Genomic DNA, 26,568 nt, shown 5'->3' with positions numbered 1-26,568 from the left:
TGTGGTATTTCACTGACGACATCCTTTTCTTCAGAGCAAGCTCCATTTACCACTACCCTCTGTCTCCTACCATTCAACCAATTTTTAACCCAATTAGTTACTCTAGGTCCCATACCAAGGGCACTCAATTTATTTAACAGTCGCCTGTGCAGAACCGTGTTCCGCTGACTAATGCTGACTTATGTCACTTTTTTTTACATCTATCTCTTTTGAAAATGAGCCTGATAGTAACATAGTAAATGATGGCAGAGAAAGCAGTAGACTTATTGTTACAATGATCCTTGGGTAATTTGGCATCAGAAAGTTCAGAAGTTAAGTTTTCTGTTGCCGAATTACCCAAGGATCATTGTAATAATAAGCCCACTACTTTCCGTCCCATCTTTCCATCCTATTTTTATTCAAATTTTTTTAGGGTGGGAGGGGGGTCAGTGACCTCCCAATTTGTCCCCTTCAACCTCTCCCACCCCTTTTCCCTCATTGCTCGTTCCTCCCAGCTTTTCCCTCTCACCACTCCTCAAAAAGCCTCCCAACATCACAAGCTTCTCCTTCTCTCTCACACACCATCTGCTTCTGCCATTCCCACTCTGTCTCCCAGCACTCCCCACTAGCCTCTCCTTCTTTCCTCATACCTCTCTGCCCCACCCTTCCCAACCTTTCTTTCTCTCTATGCTTTTCTCCAGCTTTTTTCTATCTTTCTTTCCTCCCTAGAATTCTCTTCCAATCGGTTTATGTCTCTTCAATCTACCTATTCTTTGAACTGCTTCATTTAATTTAAACAGACATTTATGTTCTACCTTTACCCCATGGTTGGGATTTAAGATGGAAATTATCAACGTGTACTACTGTTGAGTTATTTTACCATATTTATTTATTTAGATTTTGCTCACACCTTTTTCAGTAGTGGTTCAAGGTGAGTTACATTCAGGTACTCTGGACATTTCTCTGTCCCAGGAGGGCTCACAATCTAAGTTTGTACCTGAGGCAGTGGAGGGTTAAGTGACTTGTCCAAGATCACAAGGAGCAGGAGTGGGATTTGAACTGGCCCCCTCTGGCTGTCAAGACCGGTGCTCTAACCACTAGGCCACTCCTCCATTAGCAACATTCTATGTAGAATCTCAAATAGTAGCAACAGAATCTCAAATAATTTATTTGGATTTTGCTCACACCTTTTTCAGTAGTAGTTCAAGGTGAGTGGATATTTCTCTGTCCCAGGAGGGCTCACAATCTAAGTTTGTACCTGAAGCAATGGAGGGTTAAGTGACTTGCCCAAGATCACAAGGAGCAGCAGCAGGATTTGAACCAGCCACCTCTGGATTACAAGACCGGTACTCTAACCACTAGGCCACAAAATCTCATTGCATATAATGGGACCCTATGCTAAAATAACCTGATTGTGGTAAAATGATGTAACAGTAGTACACGTTGATTACTTCCTCCCTTAATGTGAATTACTTAATCCATAGCCATAAAATCAACATACAAGAAATTAAATTTAATAAAATATATTCAATAGCAAAGCATGCAAAATATATAACAAATCTAACATACACAAAGACAAGTTAGATGCTGCAAATAAAATAAACTGGGGCATCTGTCCCGCCCTCCGCTGACACAACTTCCTATTTCCGCAAGGGCGGGACAGACAGAGCGAGAGAAGAGAAGACCCGACGGTCCACATTTCTTTTAGGTGCAGGGCAGGCACGAGGCACTGCGCCTCGCCTCCCGATATTCTTTTTAAAGGTAGGGTGCGGGAACTGGTCGGGAGGGGGGGGGGGGGGAGGAGGACATCATCGTGCTGCACCCGGGGGGGGGTGCAAAGGCGAACCGCCCCGCCTCAGGTGGCAGCCCCCCCTGCTACGCCACTGCCTCTAAGTGTGGCTCCCTAACTCTCTCCATAATACATACTTCCCCCACCTTGTCCAGAGGCTTTGTGTTAACACTGTCTCCAGAACAACGGCTCTGTTTTACTTCAGGACTGTGCAACTCTTAGTGAGTTGGAGTTATACAACACATAAAAATCCCAACGCTTTTCTTGCAAGACTGTGCATCCATTGAAGAAGTTTGGACACCATCCGGATCAAACTTACCGAGAACCACATGATGCTAGAAGAAAACAGAACAGCTGTCCTAGAGGCGGTGCCTGAAGCAAGACTCTGGGAAAGGTCAAGGGCATTAACCACCCGGGGGGAAGATGTAGCTTGGAGGAACTAGGGACAGGATGGTATTGGGTGGTTGGAAGGAGAGGTTGGTGGGAACTGAGACCGACTGGGATAGAGTTGGAGGAGAATGTGTATTGGGAGAAGAGACTGTTGGGGGAAATCTGGATTGGGGAGACAGGAGGGGATGAGGGAGTCTGGAGAAGCAAACTTCATTTTATTTACACATTTTCCTCTGGGTTCTATTTATGATGCCCAAAATTGGGTGCTGATCCAAAATATGCACCTAAATAAATTGGCTAACAAGCCAGTTAGTGCCAATAATTGGGTGTTAACTGGTACCAATTTAGATTTGTGCACATCTTGTAACGAGCTATTCTATAACATTGTGCACCCAAATCCCATAGCGTGCAACCCAAAAGGGGGTGTGGTCTTAGGAGGTGCATGAGTGGGTCAGGGGCATTCCTAAAATTGGTGCACAGTGTTCTAGAATGGCAGGGATGTGCACCCAAATTGAGCACTGGAAATTATATCTGGTTTCAGTGGGAACAAGTCCTGGCACCCAAATTTGCCAAAATCAGCACTCAATGCTATTCTATAATGGGTGCTTATCTTTGAATGCCGATTTTCTTTCACCTCTGATTTTTGAGTGCCGTTTACTGAATCTAGCCCACTGAGTGGGTCTGAGCAGCTAAACTTCAAAGCCCACACAATGATCCACAAGATCCTCCATGGCGAATCTCCAAGCTACATGGCCGACTTGATCGACCTACCAGCCAGGAACGGGTCCAAATCTTCTCGAACATAACTCAATCTTCATCTTCCCAATTGCAAAGGCCTCAAATACAAAACCTATTATGCATCCAACTTCTCCATTATAGGCAGCAAACTCTGGAATGCAATACCTCAACACATCTGAACAACCACCCTTCCGAAAGCTGCTGAAAACTTACCTCTTCAAACAAGACTACCCCAACAACCCAACTTTTTATTTATTTGTTTGTTACATTTGTACCCCACACTTTCCCACTCATGGCAGGCTCAATGCGGCTTACATGGGGCAATGGAGGGTTAAGTGACTTGCCTAGAGTCACAAGGAGCTGCCTGTGCCAGGAATCGAACTCAGTTCCTCAGTTCCCCAGGACCAAAGTCCACCACCCTAACCACTAGGCCACTCCTCCACTTAAATCTCGAACCTAATCCACAACACTAGAACCACCCATACTCCAATCCTCTCCCCCACGTATCGTCCTATTGTCCTACTCTCTATAACTGAGTTATCCTTGTGGTACTCTGTACCATACCTTGTAAGCCGCACTGAACCTGCTATCGAGCGGGAAAGAGCGGGGTATAAATGCTATAAATAAATAAATAAACTAGCAACATCATTGGAGAGGAACGACCCACCCCAACCCATCTATAACCCAGGGTTCAGAACACCATCCACTTTATCCAGCATCAGTCCTAGCTCTCACACTGAAGTTCTTTTGGCCAATGTGGCTCCGGCTTGAAAAATAGTGCCGATCACTGCTTTAGATTATTACCTTCTCTTGGTCTTCAAACTCTTTGTTTATAAAATGACATGTAATGATTTTATTGACTCTTGTAGAGGGTTTAATTATGTGAAAGCGTTACTAACCTCAGTTAGAAATCCTCCTCCTGGAGTCATGTAGGCTGCAGGATAGGTGGAAAATATCCCTGCTGTTGCATAAGGTCCTGTTACAGTCAGGTTACCGCCACAGTAATCATACAACGCGTCTGTAAGATTTAATGATATATGAAATGTAACATCAGCTTTGCATTCTAGTATCCTCTATGCTTCATCTGTATTACAATGCTTAAACAAAAGAAGAGCCATTCTAAGCAGAGATGATTAAACCCCCGTTTTCTATTTCTGTTGATGGCTCTCTCATTCTCCCTGTCTCCTCGGCTCGAAACCTTGGGGTTATCTTTGACTCTTCTCTCTCCTTCTCTGCTCATATCCAGCAGACCGCCAAGACCTGTCGTTTCTTTCTTTACAACATCCGTAAAATCCGCCCCTTTCTTTCCGAGCACTCTACCAAAACCCTCATCCACACCCTTGTCACCTCTCGTTTAGACTACTGCAATCTGCTTCTTGCTGGCCTCCCACTTAGTCACCTCTCCCCTCTCCAGTCGGTTCAAAACTCTGCTGCCCGTCTCATCTTCCGCCAGGGTCGCTTTACTTATACTACCCCTCTCCTCAAAACCCTTCACTGGCTCCCTATCCGTTTTCGCATCCTGTTCAAACTTCTTCTACTAACCTATAAATGTACTCACTCTGCTGCTCCCCAGTATCTCTCCACACTCGTCCTTCCCTACACCCCTTCCCATGCACTCCGCTCCATGGATAAATCCTTCTTATCTGTTCCCTTCTCCACTACTGCCAACTCCAGACTTCGCACCTTCTGTCTCGCTGCACCCTACGCCTGGAATAAACTTCCTGAGCCCCTACGTCTTGCCCCATCCTTGGCCACCTTTAAATCTAGACTGAAAGCCCACCTCTTTAACATTGCTTTTGACTCGTAACCACTTGTAACCACTCGCCTCCACCTACCCTCCTCTCTTCCTTCCCGTTCACATTAATTGATTTGATTTGCTTACTTTATTTATTTTTTGTCTATTAGATTGTAAGCTCTTTGAGCAGGGACTGTCTTTCTTCTATGTTTGTGCAGCGCTGCGTATGCCTTGTAGCGCTATAGAAATGCTAAATAGTAGTAGTAGTAATCAGTCTCCTTCTCTGCAGTCTAACATGCTTTGAAAAGTATGAATGCTGTAGCCGGTACAGAGCAGAAACATATCAGTGTGAATATTTAGAGCCTTAGTATGCATTAACAAATGTATTTATTTATTAGGATTTATTTACTGCCTTTTTGAAGGAATTCACTCAAGACAGTGTACAGTAAGAATAGCTCAAACATAAGAAAATAGGCAATTACAGCAGTCAAAATATTCAAATAACAAAGTATGGCACGGTATACTACTTACAATGTCAACACAATACGTAATAGAACATTATAGGTGATAGCGAAGGGTAAAGCAAAGATGTAACATATAGAAGGGTAAGAAAGTAGGAAGAGTTAGAAAGTAAGGTGATTGATTTAAAGAAAGTTGCACATGAGGTCAGAGAGATTATCTCAGCTAGGGTAGGAGTGGATTACATTACATTATTATTACTATTATTATTATTGTATTACATTGCTGGCTCAATTCTTTTGGTACACTGCCTAGAATGGTCGTTGACCATTCTAGGCAGTGTACCAAGGCAGTTTATAAAAGTTATTCAATAAATTAATTGCAGCCTAAAGAATGGAAACGATTTTGTTCTGGTAGGGGGTAAGTGCTATGGTTGCCAGCAAGCCCTGCCTTTATGGACCTCATTTGTCTCTCCCATCCTCACCTGAACTATCCAGTCAGTTTTCATTTCTCCTTCCTCCATCGCCTACAGATGTTCTTTCTCTCTCTCAGCCCAACTTACTTCACCCAGACATTACTTTTCCCTGTCATCTCCCTGCAAATCATATTCTTCTTCTCAGTGGCATAGCCAGATATAGTATTTTGGGTGGGTCTGGGCTCAAACTGGGTAGGCACACAATCCCCCCCCCCCCCCCCATTTTCCACCCCTGTCCCTGCACCAATGACCCCAAAGAATAAAATAACTACCTGAGCTGTCGGGGATCTTTAAGCTAAGCCCCACCAGTTGACGATGTCCTCTGGCAGCCAGAACAAGCGATTTCTCTACCTGCTACAGTCAGCGGCACTTTCCACCCATTGTCACTACACCAACTTCTCACCACCTGCACACACTCGGTTTTTGTGCATGCGTGTGGGGTGGGGGATTGGTGTGGTGGCAATGAGTGGAAAGTGCCGCCGGCTGTAGCAGGTAGAGAACCCACTTGTTCTGGCCACTGGAGGATATTTCAGCTGGCAGGGCTTGGGGATCTCCGCCAGCCATAAGGGTGCCAGAATTTTGGATGGGCCTGAGTCCAAACTTGGCCCACCTATGGCTACACCACTGCTTCTTCTCTTCTCCTCACCTCTCCGGTGCCCTTATCTCCACTTCCCATGAGAACTGTATCTTTCCTCCTTCCCTTCCCCCAGACCCCATCATTGAAAATTTTGGCACTGTTCTTGGCCCAGCGGTGACAGCATGAGAAGCACCTATGGAGACAATGCAGAGAGTGAGTCTGCACATGCTCACATTTCCTGAGCTCCCGCAGAAGCTTCAGTGATCAGGTGATAGGGGGACAGGGTAGGATAATATCTAGGAGAAGATGGAAGAATGAGGTCTGGATAAGGTCTGGGTATGGAAGGAAAGGTAGAGAGAGAGAGTGAAATAAGATCATGTGAATAGGATAGGTTTTCTAATTTTATCTACACTTCTTCCCTTGGTTCATTAATCTCATCCCATGGCTTTTCCTACCATCTCTATGCTGATGACTCCCAAATCTACCTTTCTACCCCTGATATCTCACCTTGCATCCAAACCAAAGTTTCAGCATGCTTGTCTGACATTGCTGTCTGGATGTCTCAACGCCACCTGAAATTAAATATGACCAAAACCGAGCTTCTCATTGTCCCCCCCAAACCCACCTCCCCGCTCCCCCTGTTTTCTATTTCTGTTGATGGCTCTCTCATTCTCCCTGTCTCCTCAGCTCGAAACCTTGGGGTCATCTTTGACTCTTCTCTTTCCTTCTCTGCTCATATCCAGCAGATTGCCAAGTCCTGTCGTTTCTTTCTTTACAACATCCGTAAAATCTGCCCCTTTCTTTCCGAGCACTCTACCGAAACCCTCATCCACACCATTGTCACCTCTCATTTAGACTACTGCAATCTGCTTCTTGCTGGCCTCCCACTTAGTCACCTCTCCCCTCTCCAGTCGGTTCAAAACTCTGCTGCCCATCTCGTCTTCCGCCAGGGTCGCTTTACTCATACTACCCCTCTCCTCAAGTCGTTTCACTGGCTCCCTATCCGTTTTCGCATCCTGTTCAAACTTCTTCTACTAACCTATAAATGTACTCACTCTGGTGCTCCCCAGTATCTCTCCACACTTGTCCTTCCCTACATCCCTTCCCGTGCACTCCACTCCATGGATAAATCCTTCTTATCTGTTCCCCTCTCCACTACTGCCAACTCCAGACTTCCCACCTTCTGTCTCACTGTACCCTACGCCTGGAATAAACTTCCTGAGCCGCTACGTTTTGCCCCATCCTTGGCCACCTTTAAATCTAGACTGAAAGCCCACCTCTTTAACATTGCTGTTGACTCGTAACCACTTGTAACCACTCGCCCCCACCTACCCTTCTCTCTTCCTTCCCATACATATTAATTGATTTGATTTGCTTACTTTATTTTTTGTCTACTAGATTGTAAGCTCTTTGAGCAGGGACTGTCTTTCTTCTATGTTTGTGCAGCGCTGCGTATGCCTTGCAGCGCTATAGAAATGCTAAATAGTAGTAGTAGTAATCTTATATTTGAAGTCAGCATTGTAACTATCCTGATAGAAAGAGATAGCAAGTGAAGAGATAAAAAGGAATAAAGAGATTCAAAGGGAATCTTTAAAAAAAAACAAAAAAAAAACAATGTTGTAGATTAAATTTTTTGGCAGCATCATCTTACATCTTCCCTGACCAAAATCTCTCATGTGTTCAAATATATTCTATGCTAATCTATTTGATGCCTTCTAGTCCGCGATAGTCTCCTCAAAGGATTCATGTCTTGGATTCCTATCATGGTTATCTATAGCTACTCTCTAGCTTTCCTTTCAGTTGATCTAATAGCTTTGAGTTTGTAGGGATGGTGAAGAGAGGAAGCAAGATCTTTAGAAACCAAAAGGCTCTTTTTTTTTTAAACTACAAAACTCTTTTTTAAGTGGAGGAAGCTTTGCCCTTATTCCAAGGATACAGAGCCTGCTACCTTTAAGACTGAAGGGCTTGAGGAATTGATAGAGTGATACAGTCCATCACCTCTAGAGCTGGATGACTAAAGGAAGGGATACAGTGATTCAGAATGCATCACCTCTACAGCTGGACGGCTCAGGAAATGGTTACAGCTGACACAGGACCTGTAAATTCTACAGCCTGATGGCACAGGGAATGGGGTGCATGGATACAGAGCTTGTCGCCTCGAGAGCTAGATGGATAGTGATTCAGAGTTCATCACCCCTAGAGCTGGATGACTCAGAGAACGGACACAGTGAGCCAGTCCATCACCTCTAGAGCGGGATGGCTCAAGGAATATCATAGTAACATAGAAAATGTTGGCAGAAAAAGACCTGCGTAGTCTAAACGATCTTCCAGGAAAAGGATCTAGGTGTCATTGTTGAAGATACTTTGAAACCCTCTGCTCAGTGTACAGCGGCAGTTAAGAAATCAAATAGAATGTTAGGTATTATTAGGAAAGGAATGGAAAACAAAAATGAGAATGTTATAATGCCTTTGTATCACTCCATAGTGCAATCACACCTTGAATACTGTGTGCAGTTCTGATCGAATCATCTCAAAAAAGATATAGTGGAATAAGAAATGGTACAGAGAAGGGTGACAAAAATGATAAAGGGGATAAAGGCTAGGACAAATCAAACTCGGGTATACATATAACGTATCACATACCATGTAAAATGAGTTTATCTTGTTGGGCAGACTGGATGGACCGTACAGGTCTTTATCTGCCATCATTTACTATGTTACCACGTTACTGACACCCCTTCCCAAAAATATTTCTAAAAATAAATCAGTAACACAGCGCAGGCTAACAGGAAAAATACTTCAAAACGTCTGTTGGCGCCTGCTGTGTGTAAAGGGCTCAATGACCTTTAGTAGGGCACCGAATGGGTTAATAAAATGATTAGAACCAACAAAGCTGTGATCAGAAGTAACAGGGCTTAAGATCCGAAAACAGTCTCAAAAAAGGTGGCTGTTTTAGATGGGATTTGAATAAAGTCACAGAGGGAACAGGAGCATCAACTCAGGAAGTCTGACCCTAGCATACGGTATTGGCGTAGCCACAGGTGGGCCTGGGTGGGCCAGGGCCCACCCACTTAGGGCTCAGGCCCATCCAACAGTAGCACACGCCTTCTGTCTCGCTGCACCCTACGCCTGGAATAAACTTCCTGAGCCCCTACGTCTTGCCCCATCCTTGGCCACCTTTAAATCTAGACTGAAAGCCCACCTCTTTAACATTGCTTTTGACTCGTAACCACTTGTAACCACTCGCCTCCACCTACCCTCCTCTCTTCCTTCCCGTTCACATTAATTGATTTGATTTGCTTACTTTATTTATTTTTTGTCTATTAGATTGTAAGCTCTTTGAGCAGGGACTGTCTTTCTTCTATGTTTGTGCAGCGCTGCGTATGCCTTGTAGCGCTATAGAAATGCTAAATAGTAGTAGTAGTAGTAGTAGCTGGTGGGGATCCCAAGCTCCGCCAGCTGAAGACTTCCCCCGATGGTAACGAAAACGCTACTGTCCACGATAACGGCACCTGCGCATGCTCAGTTTTCAGCGCATGCCTGCTGCAGACTGCCAAGATGGAAAGAAGCGTTTTCTCACCAGCTGAGATATTTTTTGGGTGGTGGTTGAGGGGAGGGGGTGGGGGGGAGAACACTTGGTGCCCACCCACTTCTTGCCTAGGCCCACCCAAAATCTGTTGTCTGGCTACTCCCCTGGTATAGCAATAAGGTAGAAAGCACAGAGTTGGGAAATGGAGACGGAGGAAAAGGGCACAGATGAGGAGGGATGTAAGCTGCGAAAGAGAGAAGAGGTAAGGAGTTGCTGCAAAATTAATGCACTTGTACGCCAGTGAGAAAAACTTTGAACTGTGTGCAGACATGGACAGGGAATTGATCATTCTCCATTCTGTAACAATAATTGCATTAAAATAAATCATTTTTGGAATAGTATGTTATCAGATCCATTGTTAAGCAACATTAAAAAAAATAAACTATCAATCTTTTAATTAATGACAGTACCATAATATACACAATACACCAACGCGGCTGCGAGGAAGGAGCCAATGAATTGTCCTAAGGCATAAAACGGTAATTTTCTCCAGGGCAGGTGTCCCAAAATGCAGTTTGTTAGTGATACAGAAGTATTCATATGGGCACCTAAATGAAACCAAACAAACAGCTTCATTAGCAGAAACAATGCCTGGCTACTCAGTTAACCTTTAAGAAACAAAAGCGTGATTGCCTAACAGGGCCCACAGGGTCTGCCTTTGGGTCCCTTGGGCTGGAGGCTCCTGCACCCAGGGGGGGGGGGGGGGGGGTTTAAGAAGCAAATCCAGCCCTGAGCTTAAACCAGCTGTTGAGAAATTATAGTTATGAGCAGTCTCTGAACTTTAATTATATGAAATGTTAAATTCAAATTTTAGACTTATCCCCTTCATTCTCTTGCTTCACATATATATTTTGATTCAGTGTTGACTTCTGTTTGCTTTCACGAAATGAACAATCAAATCACAAGCAGTGAGAAAGTCATATTAGTCACACACACACACACACACACACACACATATACATGTACAATTTACAATATTTTCAGCTTGGAGCGTCAATTTCTTGGGGATGTATCTTTAGGATCTGATCACTTTAAATTTGGTTATAACAAGATACGAAAGACTACCACACGGGAGTGTGGAGGTGCGCTCAATCCCCACGAAACAAAATACACAGAAAAGGAGTGGGGGAAAGTAGGCTCTTTCCAAACAAAGGAGGAGACGTATAATTGGATAAAAAAATTTATTTATTAAAAACATATATTATAAAATATATTTATTATCTATGCCATTACTTAGAAAGAGAAGGAACTGCAGCCTCTCATTACCTCTCTACCCTCATTTCCCCTTACGTTCCCGCCCGTAACCTCCGCTCACAGGACAAATCCCTCCTCTCAGTACCCTTCTCCACCACCGCCAACTCCAGGCTCCGCTCATTCTGCCTTGCCTCACCCTATGCTTGGAATAAACTTCCTGAGCCCTTACGCCAAGCCCCCTCCCTACCCATCTTCAAATCCTTGCTCAAAGCCCACCTCTTCAATGTTGCTTTCGGCACCTAACCTTTAGACCTTTCAGGAAATCTAGACTGCCCCAATTTGACTGACTGTACATTGGTCCTTTAGATTGTAAGCTCCTTTGAGCAGGGACTGTCCTTCTATGTTAAATTGTACAGCGCTGCGTAACCCTAGTAGCTCTTTAGAAATGTCAAGTAGTAGTAGTGGAACTGCTTGTTCTTTTTTATTTTGCCTTTTTGGTGTGTCAACGATTTAAGCACTTGATACATCCTTGGAAGACTCCTGAAGAAGGTGCTCCGGTGCTGAAACACGGCTGTGTTGAGTCAACCTGTTTATAATAAATATATTTTTATCCAATTAAACGTCTCCTCCTTTGTTTGGAAAGAGCCTACTTTCCCCCACTCCTCTTCTTTTCCGTTATAACAAGATAGAATTGGAGGAGGTTGGAAGTGAAGATTCATGATTTAGGGGGGAAGTTATCGACATGGGCTACTCTTAAATCAGCTGATTTTAGCACAGGGTCCCATTTTAGGCAATGAGACCCTGTGCTAAAATAGCCCGACTTGTGGTAAAATAACCAGTGTTAGTACATAAGTATTGCCATACTGGGAAAAACCAAAGGTCCATCGAGCCCAGCATCCTGTTTCCAACAGTGGCCAATCCAGGTCACAAATACCCGGCAAGATCCCCAAAATGTACAAAACATTTTATACTGCTTACCCCAGAAATAGTGGATTTTCCCCAAGTCCATTTAATAACGGTCTATGGACTTTCCCTTTAGGAAGCCATCCAAACCTTTTTTAAACTCCGCTAAGCTAACCGCCTTTACCACATTCTCTGGCAACGAATTCCAGAGTTTAATTACACGTTGAGTGAAGAAACATTTTCTCCGATTCGTTTTAAATTTACTACATTGTAGCTTCATCGCATGCCCCCTAGTCCTAGTATTTTTGGAAAGCGTGAACAGATGCTTCACATCTACCCGTTCAACTCATTATTTTATAGACCTCTATGATATCTCCCCTCAGCCGCCTTTTCTCCAAGCTGAAGAGCCCTAGCCGCTTTAGCCTTTTCTCATAGGGAAGTCGTCCCGTCCCCTTTACCATTTTCGTCGCCCTTCTCAGCACTTTTTCTAATTCCACTATATCATTTTTGAGATGCGGCGACCAGAATTGAACACAATATTCAAGGTGCGGTCGCACCATGTTAACAGTAACCCACATGGATAACTTCCCTCCTTAGCTTCATGTACCACTGCAAGCTTTCTTTTAAATTTACTTATACTACCAGAGGGAAAATGTTGTTGAAGATATAGTAAAATGTGTTAGGGAATGTTATGGAAGCTACATTTTCATTACTTTAAAATTTGAAATATTTTCTAGTGAACTTGTCAAAGTTATCCTCCCTTCATCAGGTCTGTAGAGACTTGAGGTACACAATTTTTCTGTGGTTTTTCTGTTTTTGTTTTAAATTTAACTCGTGCCTTTTTGGTAGTAGCTCAAGGTGAGTTACATTCCAGTATGGTAGGTATTTCTTTGTCCCTAGAGAGCTTACAATCTAAGGGGCCCCTTAAGTGTGCCGAAATCTGGGTTTAACATATCCAAATGCAGGACGTTCCCGTGCACTAAGCCCAGATTTAACATGACACAATTTTCTTTCTCAGTGTACAGTCCCCGGATTCTTTTTTTTTTTAATTTTATTTTTATTAGATTTAAATTTACATTTAGTCAAACAACTTAAATGTCAGAAAAAGGAAATTTACATATCAATCAAATACTCAAGAAAATTATTATACAATTTAGTCCACAATTTATCTAAATTTCGGACAAGAAACAAGGAAAAATAATCAAATATAAAGAAAAAGAAATTAAACTGAGAACAGTGCCATGCAAAACACTCACAGCCGAATATCAGCGTTACCATCCTATGAGACTATCTGGTTTTGAGCTCGAACACTTTCTTGAGCACTTATAAAAACTTTCATTTTTTTGAGGATCTATAAACATGTTTCTGTTGATGGCTCTCTCATTCTCCCTGTCTCCTCAGCTCGAAACCTTGGGGTCATCTTTGACTCTTCTCTCTCCTTCTCTGCTCATATCCAGCAGACCGCCAAGACCTGTCGTTTCTTTCTTTACAACATCCGTAAAATCCGCCCCTTTCTTTCCGAGCACTCTACCAAAACCCTCATCCACACCCTTGTCACCTCTCGTTTAGACTACTGCAATCTGCTTCTTGCTGGCCTCCCACTTAGTCACCTCTCCCCTCTCCAGTCGGTTCAAAACTCTGCTGCCCGTCTCATCTTCCGCCAGGGTCGCTTTACTCATACTACCCCTCTCCTCAAGACCCTTCACTGGCTCCCTATCCGTTTTCGCATCCTGTTCAAACTTCTTCTACTAACCTATAAATGTACTCACTCTGCTGCTCCCCAGTATCTCTCCACACTCGTCCTTCCCTACACCCCTTCCCGTGCACTCCGCTCCATGGATAAATCCTTCTTATCTGTTCCGTTCTCCACTACTGCCAACTCCAGACTTCGCGCCTTCTGTCTCGCTGCACCCTACGCCTGGAATAAACTTCCTGAGCCCCTACGTCTTGCCCCATCCTTGGCCACCTTTAAATCTAGACTGAAAGCCCACCTCTTTAACATTGCTTTTGACTCGTAACCACTCGCCTCCACCTACCCTCCTCTTCTCCTTCCTGTACACATTAATTGATTTGATTTGCTTACTTTATTTTTTGTCTATTAGATTGTAAGCTCTTTGAGCAGGGACTGTCTTTCTTCTATGTTTGTGCAGCGCTGCGTATGCCTTGTAGCGCTATAGAAATGCTAAATAGTAGTAGTAGTAATCTAATGATACAATGCATCGACATGGAAATTTCAATACAAACAAACCCCCTAAAGCAAGGCTCCTAGATTTAAGACTAAAAAAGTCCCGTCTCCGCATTTGAGTATCTTTATTCAAATCAGGGTAAATACGAACTTGTTCCCCTAGAAATATTTCATTTAAGTGTTTGAAATATAATTTAAAGACGTTATTTCTATCTAACTCTAACGCGAAAGATACCAAAAGGGTAGTCCTTTCTGTTACAGTGTCCAGAGAGCTCTCTAAAAACTCTGTTAAGTTTAATTCAGGTTGATTCTGGGCATTCAGAGAGGTAGATTTCTTGGTCCCAGATAAATATTGTGCTTTAGTAATAGGTGGTAGACCCTCTAATGGAATTTTTAATATATCTTGAAAATATTTACGCAGCATATCTATTGAAGTAGTTAGAGGGGCTTTAGGATTCTATATAGTGCACCTAGAGATCCGCGCCGAAATCTATAACAATGCGCATCAATTAATTGGCTTAACAAGCTAATTAGCATTGATAACAGCACTTAACAGGCAATAATGAGCACTAATTGGCAATAATTAGAATTTTTGCGCACAACTCACTAAGGGTATTCTATAACGCAGTGCGCCTAACATCTAAAGCAAAAATGGGTGTGGTTATAAGCGGGGTAATGGGTGTTTTGTTGGCATTCTGAAATTTACATACATAGTTATAGAATATAGCCCTCTGTACCTAAATCTATCTTTTTCAAACTATTTCAAATTGAATCTGTCGGTGCGAGGCAGTACACTTCATTTTATCCAGAGACGATATTTCATGTGCTCCATTGTCAATCAGTATATACTTTGTGCATCCACTGATCGACCCCTGATGAAGGCTTTTTTAAAAGCCGAAACACGGACCGTGTAGGGTCCTAATAAAGCTTTCCTGGAGCATCTCACCCTGGTGTCTCGGATTGATCTCTTGAAGTTGTGTTTTCCACTTCCTTCTTTTGTTGAATTTTTGTGGAAACTGCGAACCCCTTTTGTTCCTAAATCTATGTGTGCCATGTTTTCGTTGGTGTAAATGGAGGCATGTGGTTTTCGACCCTGGGATATCAACTAAGCGTATTCCATATATTCCACCTAAATCTGGCCAACTACTTTTAGAATACACTTAATCAGAAATGTTTTCCACGCAGATTTTTTAGACACTATATACAGAAACTGGCTCCATACCTGTAACAAGCTAATTCACTACTGGTTTACGCTTCCATGGCCACTCTTCAGCTATGGCGCACCCCCTCCCCAAAATATTTTTTTAAAAATAGGTAGTGTGTGCTGAGAAAAAAAACACATTTTGCGGTAGCCTGTTTTTCACACACTTACGATCGCATTAGGGCTTAACAACATTTTAGTAAAAGGGTTCTTAAGTTTGTATGTGAGGCAAGGGATTTAGTCAAGGTCACAAGGAGCATTAGTGGGATTTGAACTCTGGCTTTCGGCCCCATTACTCTAACGTCTAAACTATTCATCCACTCCAGTTACAGTACTAAGTATCTTCTACTGTATCGTTAATTTCAGTAATTATGTAATTACCTAGTGGGTTAGGCTGAACAATTACAAGGAAATCCATTAAGTCCAGCATTCTTCTGATTGCCTAACAACGTTTTCTCTAGTACAATTCAAAGGAAAGGTGAATAAAGTTTCAGTTCAACTGTAAACAGATCTACAGCTCTGTGACAACAATTATTCAAAGGATTAGGCTCCTAAATTAGCCTCTGAGAAAAATTTCTAGGGTTGAGTGCCAAATTTATCCTCAAAATTTCACTATACCTTAAATTTAGGAGCACACAAAGTGGCTGGAAACAGAGGGGGATTTAGGGCAGGTTAAAGAAGTTAGGAGCTTAGCACTCATTTTCACTACTAGGCGCTTACACTAGGCTCTTAAATTTAGGCAAATGAATGCCAGGCCTAAATTTAGGAGCATTTTCAACTGAAAACATAGGACTTGATAATCAAAAGGACTTATCCAGACACCACCTAATTCTATAAAATTGCCAAAAATTGAGCGTGCAAATTTGGGCAGGTGCCTAATTTGCAAGCTCAATTTGTTTGAATAACAAGCTAATTAGTGCCAATAATTGGCTTTCTAACAAACAATTATTAGCAGTAATTAGATGGAATTAGAACTTATGCATGTAAATTTAGGTGCAGTAGCCATGCCTAAATTTTACGCACCCTTTACCACTAGATCAATGGGTGGTGTTAAGGGCTCAGGCCAGTTTTGGGCGTGCACTGATTTCAGTTTTACCTCAGACCCTTTTCCCGTCCCATTAAAAAAAGCACAACATTTTTTGTAGATGGGGTAAAAACTGGCCCAGTGCGCGACCGATGCACTTGCCTACACTACCGCAGGCCACCTTTTACCGCGGCTTAGTAAAAGGACCCCTTAGAATACTAAATTTAGGACCTCAGCTTTTTTTTTTTAATACTGGGCCCTTATTTTTCAGAGTTTATATAGATTCCAACAATTGCATTACTCACTGCTACTCAGACCATGGCTCAACACCAGTGCGGTATGAAAGTCTGAGGGAAACTAGATTCAATCCCTGGACCTGGCTTTAAGTAAGTTTCTGTATAGTGCGCCTCGAGATCCGTGCCGAAATCCAGGCGTATTCTATAACAATATGCATAATTTAATTGGCTTAACAAGCTAATCAGCATTGATAGCAGCACTTAACAACCAGTAATGAGCACTAATTGGCAATAATTAGAACTTATGCGCACAACTCCAGGCCCCCTGCTTTCGAAGCGGCAGTCACAGATCGCCTCCCTTTGGGCCTTCCCTCCCTGTGTCCCGCCCTCGTGGAAACCAGAAGTTACATCAGATGAGGGCGGGACACAGGGAGGTAAGGCCAGAAGAGAGGCGATCTGCGACTGCTGCTTTGAATGCAGGGGGCCTGGAGCCATGGAGGCAGGCAGGTGAGACCGGGGACTGCAGCGCCGGCGGCTTGACCCCGGCACCGGGCCCCCCTTGGAGGCCCAGGCCCAGGGAATTTTGCCCCCCCCCCGTCCCCCTCTCGGTGGCCCTGCTCATGCCCAAAGTTAGACATGAGAAGTCCACCATACTTGGCGGGGGTGCGACGGGGGGTGGCAGTGGCGGGGGGAGCGATGGGGGCGGCCTTGCCCCGGGCCTGGCCTAGTCTCTCAGCAGCCCTGGCCATGAACATTTACGCCTCCCAAAGGCTGGTGTAAAAGCTGGCGCCCAACTGATGGCAGTAAGATGTGCAAATACAAGTATTCTATAACATCACATATAATTTCTGGGAACACACCTGACCTGCTCATGCCCCCTTTTGAGTTGTGCACTATGAAATTTAGGGACGCATGTTATAGAATAGGGCACAGGGGGATCCACTCATAACTCCTAATTACTGTCAATTACGTTCTTGTTAACTCCAGGAACTGATTGTTAGCGCTTAATTGCCTGATTAGTGTATGTGTGAATCTGGGATCCATGCAGTGGTATGCTGGAGCAGGCTCTCACAGGCTCGCAAGAGCCGGTTGTTAAGTTTTTAAGAATTTTGGGAGCCGGTTGTTAAAGTGGGGCCCTCCATGGCTACTTTAACAACTGGCTCCCAACATGTGGGCTTGGGCCCCCTGCTGAATTATCTTTTATTTTGCTGGTGGGGATGCTGAGCCCTGCCAGCCAAGTAAATAGACTACTGCTGCTCCCCACTCCTTGTTTCCAGCTCTGGGCAGCAGGCTGGGACTTCTCGAGCATGTGAGAGAAGTTCCAGCATGCTGCTCAGAGCAAGATGTTGGGAGTGGTGGCAGTCCATTTATTGGCTGCTAGCAAAGGTATGCCTAGTGTGCCCACACGAAAGGAGGGAGGAGAGAGAGGCCAGTGTTGCTCCCCCCCTGGCCACCCCTGGCCCTTCCAACTGCAGAGCTGGCTACGTCCGAAGAAACAGCCTGTTGTTAAAAATTTACCAGCACACCCCTGGATCCATGCCCAAATTTGGGGGAATCTATACAGAATCCCGGGGTTAATGCCCTTTAGTAAAAGAGTCCCTTACCTTTGTTCATGGTTCTTCTGAAGCTCAGAGACCAGGCCTCTTGATTTTGCAGTACGCATTGACCTAGTTTTTTTCTCATACAGATACAGCAGCTACTATTGTACATACCGGAAATTCCTCCAGCTACATGAATCCCCATGGTGACACCAAATCCAAACGAGAGATTAATGCTCAAATACTGTCCATATTCCTTTTTTCCAAGGACAACCTGTGCAACAGAACCTAAACCAAAACTCTAATCAAGGAAAAGAAAAGAGTCAGTTATTCATTTACGGAAGGTACAACATTTTTATTGACAAGCATGACGTCTCCAAATTCAGTTTCCCTCAGGACTCTTCACTTTACAGCCATGCCATCATAGTGCACGCCTGGAATAATAACATGACATTACATTGACCAGCCAGACAGCATAATTTACTTCTAAGGAAACCTCACCCTTTCCGACATGGATGATGGCACTGAATTTCCTTTAGGCAGAGAAGCTGGACAGACTTCAAACAGAGCTTCATTATCATCTTTTAATTGAGCCGAATGGCTACCGCAAGAGCTCAAGCATACTCATCTAATCAAATGCGCTTTGCACGCAACTACTAACCAGCTGCAAGCTGCTATTCCTGAGCTTCTATAATGTGTGCATGTTTCAAGAAAGACGTAATCAATAGAAACAGAACAAAATAAAACATGGAAAAGAAAATAAGACGATATCTTTTTTTAATTGCCGGGGTCAGGCCGCCGACGCTGCAATTCCCGGTCTCACCTGCCTGTCTTCTTGGCTCCAGGCCCCCTGCATTTGAAGCGGCAGTCACAGATCGTCTCCCTTCGGGCCTTACTACTACTACTATTTAGCATTGCTATAGCGCTACAAGGCGTACGCAGCCCTGCACAAACATAAAAGACAGTCCCTGCTCAAAGAGCTTCCCTCCCTGTGTCCCGCCCTCACGGAAACCAGAAGTTACATCAGATGAGGGCGGGACACAGGGAGGTAAGGCCAGAAGAGAGGTGATCTGCGACTCAAGAGAGGCAATCTGCGACTGCCGCTTTGAATGCAGGGGGCCTGGAGCCATGGAGGCAGGCAGGTGAGACCGGGGACTGCATCTGCCGCTTCGACATAACTTAATACACTTTTTGATTAGCTTTCGAAGGTAGCCCTTCTTCGTCAGATCGGAAATAAGCAAATGTTCTTTTTCTATTGATTACCTTTAAAAGTGGACTAACACGGCTACCACATCTCTCTACTCAAGAAAGATGTAGAGACTAATGGCAGACAGGACCCACAAGGGCCCATCTAGTCTGTCCATTCCTGATGCAATGCTATACTAGGAACTTTTAACCTCACATCCCAGCATCCTCTGTGATTATTCCACATCTCCTGGAAGGTTGTTCTATGCATCCACCATGTTTACTTGAAGAGATGTTTTCTAATGTTACTTTAGAGTCTACCCCTCCCCCTTTCAGTTTCACATCATGACCTCTTTCTGATTTTAGAATTTCCTTCCTACTGGACAGTGCTTGTTTCTTGTGAGTTATTTATATCTTTAAGATATTTGAACGGCTCTACTGTATCTCGCCTTGCCCTCCTCTTTTCTATGATAGTAACATAGTAACATAGTAGATGACGGCAGAAAAAGACCTGCACGGTCCATCCAGTCTGCCCAACAATACATATTTAAATCTTTAATTCTCATTTTACTGGGCTTTGGATGCAGACTCTGCTTCTCCTTCATCTGTATCCTTTCAGAGATATGGACTGTCATCTCTCTCTTTTTCTACTGGCTTCCAATCGGATACCGCATTCAATTCAAGCTTCTCCTTCTTACCTACAAATGCATTCAGTCTGCCACCCCTCACTACCTCTCCTCCCTCATCTCCCCCTATGTTCCCGCCCGTAACCTCCGTTCACAGGACAAATCCCTCCTCTCTCCAACACCGCCAACTCCAGGCTCCGCTCATTCTGCCTCGCCTCACCCTATGCTTGGAACAACCTTCCTGAGCCCTTACGCCAAGCCCCCTCCCTGCCCATCTTCAAGTCTTTGCTTAAAACTCACCTCTTCAATGCTGCATTCGGCACCTAACTCTTACCGTTCAGTAAATCCAGACTGCCCCAATTTGACCGCCCCTATCGGACTGTCCGTTCACTTGTCTCTTAGATTGTAAGCTCCTTGAGCAGGGACCGTCCCTCTATGTTAAATTGTACAGCACTGCGTAACCCTAGTAGTGCTTTAGAAATGTCCACTCTGTACCCTTCTCCAACACCGCCAACTCCAGGCTCCGCTCATTCTGCCTCGCCTCACCCTATGCTTGGAACAACCTTCCTGAGCCCTTACGCCAAGCCCCCTCCCTGCCCATCTTCAAGTCTTTGCTTAGTTAAAACCCACCTCTTCAATGCTGCATTCGGCACCTAACTCTTACCGTTCACTAAATCCAGACTGCCCCAATTTGACCGCCCCTATCGGACTGTCCGTTCACTTGTCTCTTAGATTGTAAGCTCCTTGAGCAGGGACCGTCCCTCTATGTTAAATTGTACAGCACTGCGTAACCCTAGTAGCGCTTTAGAAATGTCCACTCTGTACCCTTCTCCAACACCGCCAACTCCAGGCTCCGCTCATTCTGCCTCGCCTCACCCTATGCTTGGAACAACCTTCCTGAGCCCTTACGCCAAGCCCCCTCCCTGCCCATCTTCAAGTCTTTGCTTAGTTAAAACCCACCTCTTCAATGCTGCATTCGGCACCTAACTCTTACCGTTCACTAAATCCAGACTGCCCCAATTTGACCGCCCCTATCGGACTGTCCGTTCACTTGTCTCTTAGATTGTAAGCTCCTTGAGCAGGGACCGTCCCTCTATGTTAAATTGTACAGCACTGCGTAACCCTAGTAGCGCTTTAGAAATGTCCACTCTGTACCCTTCTCCAACACCGCCAACTCCAGGCTCCGCTCATTCTGCCTCGCCTCACCCTATGCTTGGAACAACCTTCCTGAGCCCTTACGCCAAGCCCCCTCCCTGCCCATCTTCAAGTCTTTGCTTAAAGCCCACCTCTTCAATGCTGCATTCGGCACCTAACTCTTACCGTTCACTAAATCCAGACTGCCCCAATTTGACCGCCCCTATCGGACTGTCCGTTCACTTGTCTCTTAGATTGTAAGCTCCTTGAGTAGGGACCGTCCCTCTATGTTAAATTGTACAGCGCTGCGTAACCCTAGTAGCGCTTTAGAAATGTTAAGTAGTAGTAGTAATCTTTTCCCCTATGCTTCCTAGCATCCTTCCAGATATGTATCAGGAAGCACATAAATAAACTACGCTGGGTTAAAAACACATAAGACTACAAATTTTGGAGATCATCCCAATCCCAGTTCTATGGCTCTGGAAACCAGTTTCCGGTGCTGCCAAAACCGTGGCTTCAAAACCCTTGAAAATAAAGGGGCCATTTTACTAGTGCACTCTCAAGAGTGCATGGTGAGTGCAAAATAAACTCTTAGTACACAGACATGGTAACCATTATTGTGCTGGCATGGCAGTTACCCCGGATTCTGTAAAGGTCGCACAAATTTGGGCGCACACATTTGGGCATGGATCCCAGATCTGCATGCAAACTAATGAATCGATGAGCCTATTATTGGTGTTAACTGGCAGTAATTAGGACTTATACACGGACCTGCCTATACGCTATTCAAGAAAACTGTGCACCTAAATTGTCTAGTGCGCAATTCAAAAGGAAGCGCAGACAGGAAAGGAGCATGGGTGGCTTGGGGCGTTCCTAAAATTTAGGCGCAGTGTTATAGAATAGGGATCAGTGGCGTAGCCACGTGGGGCCTGGGCACCTGTAGATTTGGCCCTGGACCCCCCTGCCGACAACCCTCTCGACCCCCCTCCCGCTGCCAACCCGCCGTTGCCTACCTTTGCTGGTGGAGAACCCCAACCCCCACCAGCCGAGGTCCTCTTCTTCCCACGCAAGGCTTCGTTCTGACTGTTTCTGACGTCCTGCACGTACAATGAAGCTTTGCGCAGGAAGAAGAGGACCTCGGCTGGCGGGGGTTGGGGTCCCCTGCCAGCAAAGGTAGGCGACGGCGGGTTGGCAGCAGGAGGGGGGGTCAAGAGGGTTGTCGGCAAGGGATGGTCAAAGTTGTTGTTGTTGGTGGCGGCGGCGGCGGCGACGGAGGGGGTCGGCAATGGCGGGGGGGGGTCGGCAGTGCTGGGGGGGGCTAAAATGTGCCCCATCACCTCGGGCTCTGGACCCCCCCTCCCGCTGAAGTCTGGCTACGCCCCTGATAGGGACATTTATGCGCCCAATTGCCATTGGTTGCGTACTAGTATTTACACCAGGTTACACCAAGCCTAACTCCTCGCACCCAAAATTGGGTGTGGGAATCCATGCTAAGTGCTTTTCTATAAAGGTTGTTTAACACTAAAGACCTTTATAGAATTGTTGCTTAACTTGGATCTTAAAAGAGCCTAACTTTAGGTGCTATTTACTGAATGTAGCCCTTGTTGTGCACTAATTCATGCCTTAATTATTAGGAGGAAGGAAATGGACATGAGCTGTGCACTGCACTTAGTGCATGGTAACTTTTGGCACTCTGTCACTGGTGCACATTGCGCAAGTGCACTTACCACCTCCGAAAAAGGCAGTAAGGGTATCCACACTGTCAATATATGTACCATATGGAAATGATTTTTGTTCTGTGTGTGTGTTGGGACCCTCCCTCCCACCACCACCACCATCACACACACACACACAATTTTGCACCTACCATGTGATAATTGCAAAACTGTACCGCACTTTAGTAAAAGAATCCCAAAATGCACTAATTTTGCTGTTTAAATTATTACAAAACTTGGAGTATTGTGTTCAGTTTTGGAGGCCGTAACTTGCTAAAGATGTAAAAAGACTGGAAGCAGTGCAAAGAAAAGCTACAAAAATGGTATGGGATTTACGTTGCAAACCGTACGAGGAGAGACTTGCTGACCTGAACAGGTATACCTTGGAGGAAAGGAGAAACAGGGGTGATATGATACAGACATTCAAATATTTGAAACGTATTAATCCGCAAATAAACCTTTTCTGGAGACGGGAAGGTAGTAGAACTAGAGGGCATGAATTGAGGTTGAAGGGGGAAAGACTCAGCAACAATGTCAGGAAGTATTTTTTCACAGAAAGGCTGGTAGATACGTGGAATGCCCTCCCGTGGGAGGTGGTGGAGATGAAAACAGTAATGGAATTCAATCACGCGTGGGATACACACAAAGGAATCCTGTTTAGAAGGAATGGATCTATGGAATCTTATCGGAGATTGGGTGGCAACGCCGGTAATTGGGAAGCAAAACCGGTGCTGGGCAGACTTCTACGGTCTATGCCCTGATCGTAACTGAATAGATATGGATGGGCTGGAGTGTAAATTTTAAGGGGCTTCGATGTTAGCTTCAGAACTTAGTACAAGAACAGTATTGGGCAGACATCTATGCTCTGTGCCCTGAGAAAGGCAAGGACAAATCAAACTCGGGTATACATATAAAGTATCACATACCATGTAAAATGAATTTACCTTGTTGGGCAGACTGGATGGACCATTCGGGTCTTTATCTGCCGTCATTTACTATGTTAAGGATGATAACAAAGGGGTTGTCAGGGCCTAGTTATTAGATTAAGTATGAAAACCTGTATGATCATTTTCCCAAGATGATAGACAACCAAACCCACCTTAGTATTATTAGCATTTGTATAGTGCTACCCAGACGCACGCAGCGCTGAACACCTGATACAAAGAGACAGTCCCTGCTCAAAAGAGCTTACAATCTAAATAATACAGACAGACAAGACAGCTACGGGTGAGGGAAGTCCTGTTTGTCTGTCCTGATTAAATTGTAAACTCCCTGCCCATCTTCAAATCCTTGCTCAAAGCCCACCTCTTCAATGTCGCTTTTGGCACCTCACCATTGTACCTCTATCCAGGAAATCTAGACTGCCCCCCCAATTTGATTGACTGCACTTTTTGTCCTTTAGATTGTAAGCTCCTTTGAGCAGACACTGGCCTTCTTTGTTAGATTGTACAGCGCTGCGTAACCCTGGTAGCGCTTTAGAAATGTTAACTAGTAGTAGTAGTAGTTATGTCCAATGTACAGCGCTGCGTATGTCTAGTAGCGCTACAGAAATGATAAGTGGCAGTAGTAGGAAGACAAGAAGTGACTTAGATAAGAAGTAATACCCTCAATCAAGCTTCAGTGACTGGCAACTGGGTTATATCCTCAGGAAGTGTAAATCTGCAGACTGGATGGCTTTAGTTGTTACTATACAGCGGTTGCCAAAATGAACACCTGGTAACTAAAAGCACCTGCAATAACTGTTTGGGGATTTCACAGCATCTTTGGGAGGGCTGTTGAGCAGTTAACACAGAGAATAAAAAAATTTGTCACCACACATTACGGGGGGGTGGGGACTTCTAAAAATGGCACTCAATAATCTGTGCCAGCAAAAATCAGCATGAAATGCAATTCCATAAAGGGCACACGCCCCTGCTGAAACCCAGTGTAAATCCTGGTTCCCGAGTTAGGTACACTGAGGCAGTATTCTGTAAGAATGTCAGGTGAATTTTCGAAAGAGAAGGACGCCCATCTTCCGACACAAATCGGGAGATGGGCGTCCTCTCGGTCGCAAAAATCGGCATAATGGAAAGCTGATTTTAGGCATCTTCAACTGCTTTCCATTGCGGGGACGACCAAAATTCACGGGGGCGTGTCGGCATCGTCTGAAAGGCGGGACTGGGGCGTGATTTAGAGATGGGCGTCCTCGGCCGATAATGGAAAAAAGAAGGGCGTCCCTGACGAGCATTTGGCCAACTTTACTTGGTCCTTTTTTTTTTCACGACCAAGGCTCGAAAAGGTGCCCGAACTGACCAGATGACCACCGGAGAGAATTGGGGATGACCTCCCCTTACTCCCCCAGTGGTCACCAACCCCCTCCCACACAAAAAAAAATATTAAAAACATTTCTTGCCAGCCTCTATGCCAGCCTCAAATGTCATACCCAGCTTCATGACAGCAGTATGCAGGTCCCTGGAGCAGTTTTTAGTGGGTGCAGTGCACTTCAGGCAGGCGGACCCAGGCCCATCACCCCCCTACCTGTTACACTTGTGGTGGTAAATGTTGAGCCCTCCAACCCCCCCCCAAAACCCACTGTACCCACATGTAGGTGCCCCGCCCCCTTCACCCCTTAGGACTATGGTAGTGGTGTACAGTTGTGGGGAGTGGAGTTTGGGGGGCTCAGCACCAAAGGTAAGGAAGCTATGCACCTGGGAGCAATTTGTGAAGTCCAATGCAGTGCCCCCTAGGGTGCCCGGTTGGTGTCCTGGCATGTGAGGGGGACCAATGCACTACGAATGCTGGCAAATCCCACGACCAAATAGCTTGGATTTGGTCGTTTCTGAGATGGGCGTCCTCGGTTTCCATTATCGCCGAAAACCGGGGACGACCATCTCTAAGGTCAACCTAAATTTCATGATTTGGGCGTCCCCGACCGTATTATCGAAACAAAAGATGGACGCCCATCTTGTTTCGATAATACGGGTTGCCCCGCCCCTTTATGTGGCCGTCCTGCAAGGACGCCCTCATGACAACTTGGGCACCCCATTCAATTATGCTCCTCTGTGTGTAACTTTTCGGAATGTCTGTGGCCACGCCCCCTTTTGAGTTGTCCTCTATTAGAATTAGGCGCCATGCCTTATAGAATAGCATACAGCCAGATGTGTGCACAAATTTTAATGGGTGCCAATTAACATCAGTAATTGGTTGTTAGCACCCAATTGTTAATGTAAATTGGCTTATTAACCAATTAATTTGCATGCACATCTTGGGAGCATGCCCAGATTTTGGTGCAGAAATCTTGGCACCATATATGGAATCCAGAGGTAAGTCTCTGTAGCCTCAGGTATCATGGTTTGCAGACTTCTTATATAGTCCAATACGCAGACTTCACGTTTAGCAGGGTTTTAGGCTTTCAAAAGCAGCCAAAGCAAAAGTATCCAAAAAGTATCGGACTTTCAGGATTTATGTAGTCTTAACACAGTCTGCTGAAGGCTGGCTTTTAGAAAACAGAAAAAAGGATGGCATTCAGATATTTCGGTATTTACACAGTGATATGTTTTCTGCATTCATTTGTAGACTGAGCATTTAAGAAGCCATAAGAATTCTACATTAAACAGTTACACTGGTCCCATTTAGGAAAAATGCACTCCTGTTGTTTTACTCTATTCTTTATTTTTAGTTGCATCATAATTTTAACTTTATTGTAAACCACATTTTAATTTTATTATATTGTAAATTGCTCAGATATTTATTAAAGTGGTATATCAAAATAAATATGATGCTGTAGTAAAAAATAGCGTAAGTATGCCCTTATCTAACCCGGCCTAGCAGTTAACATCACCTTGAGAGGTCTAGTTAACTGCATCGTGCATTATTTTTATTTATTATCTCATTTGTACCCCACAGTTTCCCAACAG

The 26,568-nt window shown here is 44.6% G+C and overlaps 1 protein-coding gene across 1 annotated transcript in view; it reads right to left on the bottom strand.

The window, feature by feature from the left end:
- Positions 1 to 26,568, bottom strand: part of LOC115461833 (aquaporin-7-like) — an 82,839-nt gene that overhangs the window by 9,801 nt on the left and 46,470 nt on the right. The window contains exons 3-5 of the mRNA XM_030191892.1: positions 18,187 to 18,313; positions 10,142 to 10,279; positions 3,796 to 3,914 (exon numbers count right to left, since the gene is read on the bottom strand). Of these exons, the coding sequence (XP_030047752.1) occupies positions 3,796 to 3,914; positions 10,142 to 10,279; positions 18,187 to 18,313 (384 nt within the window). The remainder of the gene's footprint in view (positions 1 to 3,795; positions 3,915 to 10,141; positions 10,280 to 18,186; positions 18,314 to 26,568) is intronic.

Source organism: Microcaecilia unicolor, chromosome 2, assembly GCF_901765095.1.
Source record: "Microcaecilia unicolor chromosome 2, aMicUni1.1, whole genome shotgun sequence".
NCBI classification, from domain to species: Eukaryota; Metazoa; Chordata; class Amphibia; order Gymnophiona; family Siphonopidae; genus Microcaecilia; species Microcaecilia unicolor.
The sequence above is the reverse complement of the archived record's forward strand: the minus strand, read 5'-3'. Positions and strand labels throughout refer to the sequence as shown.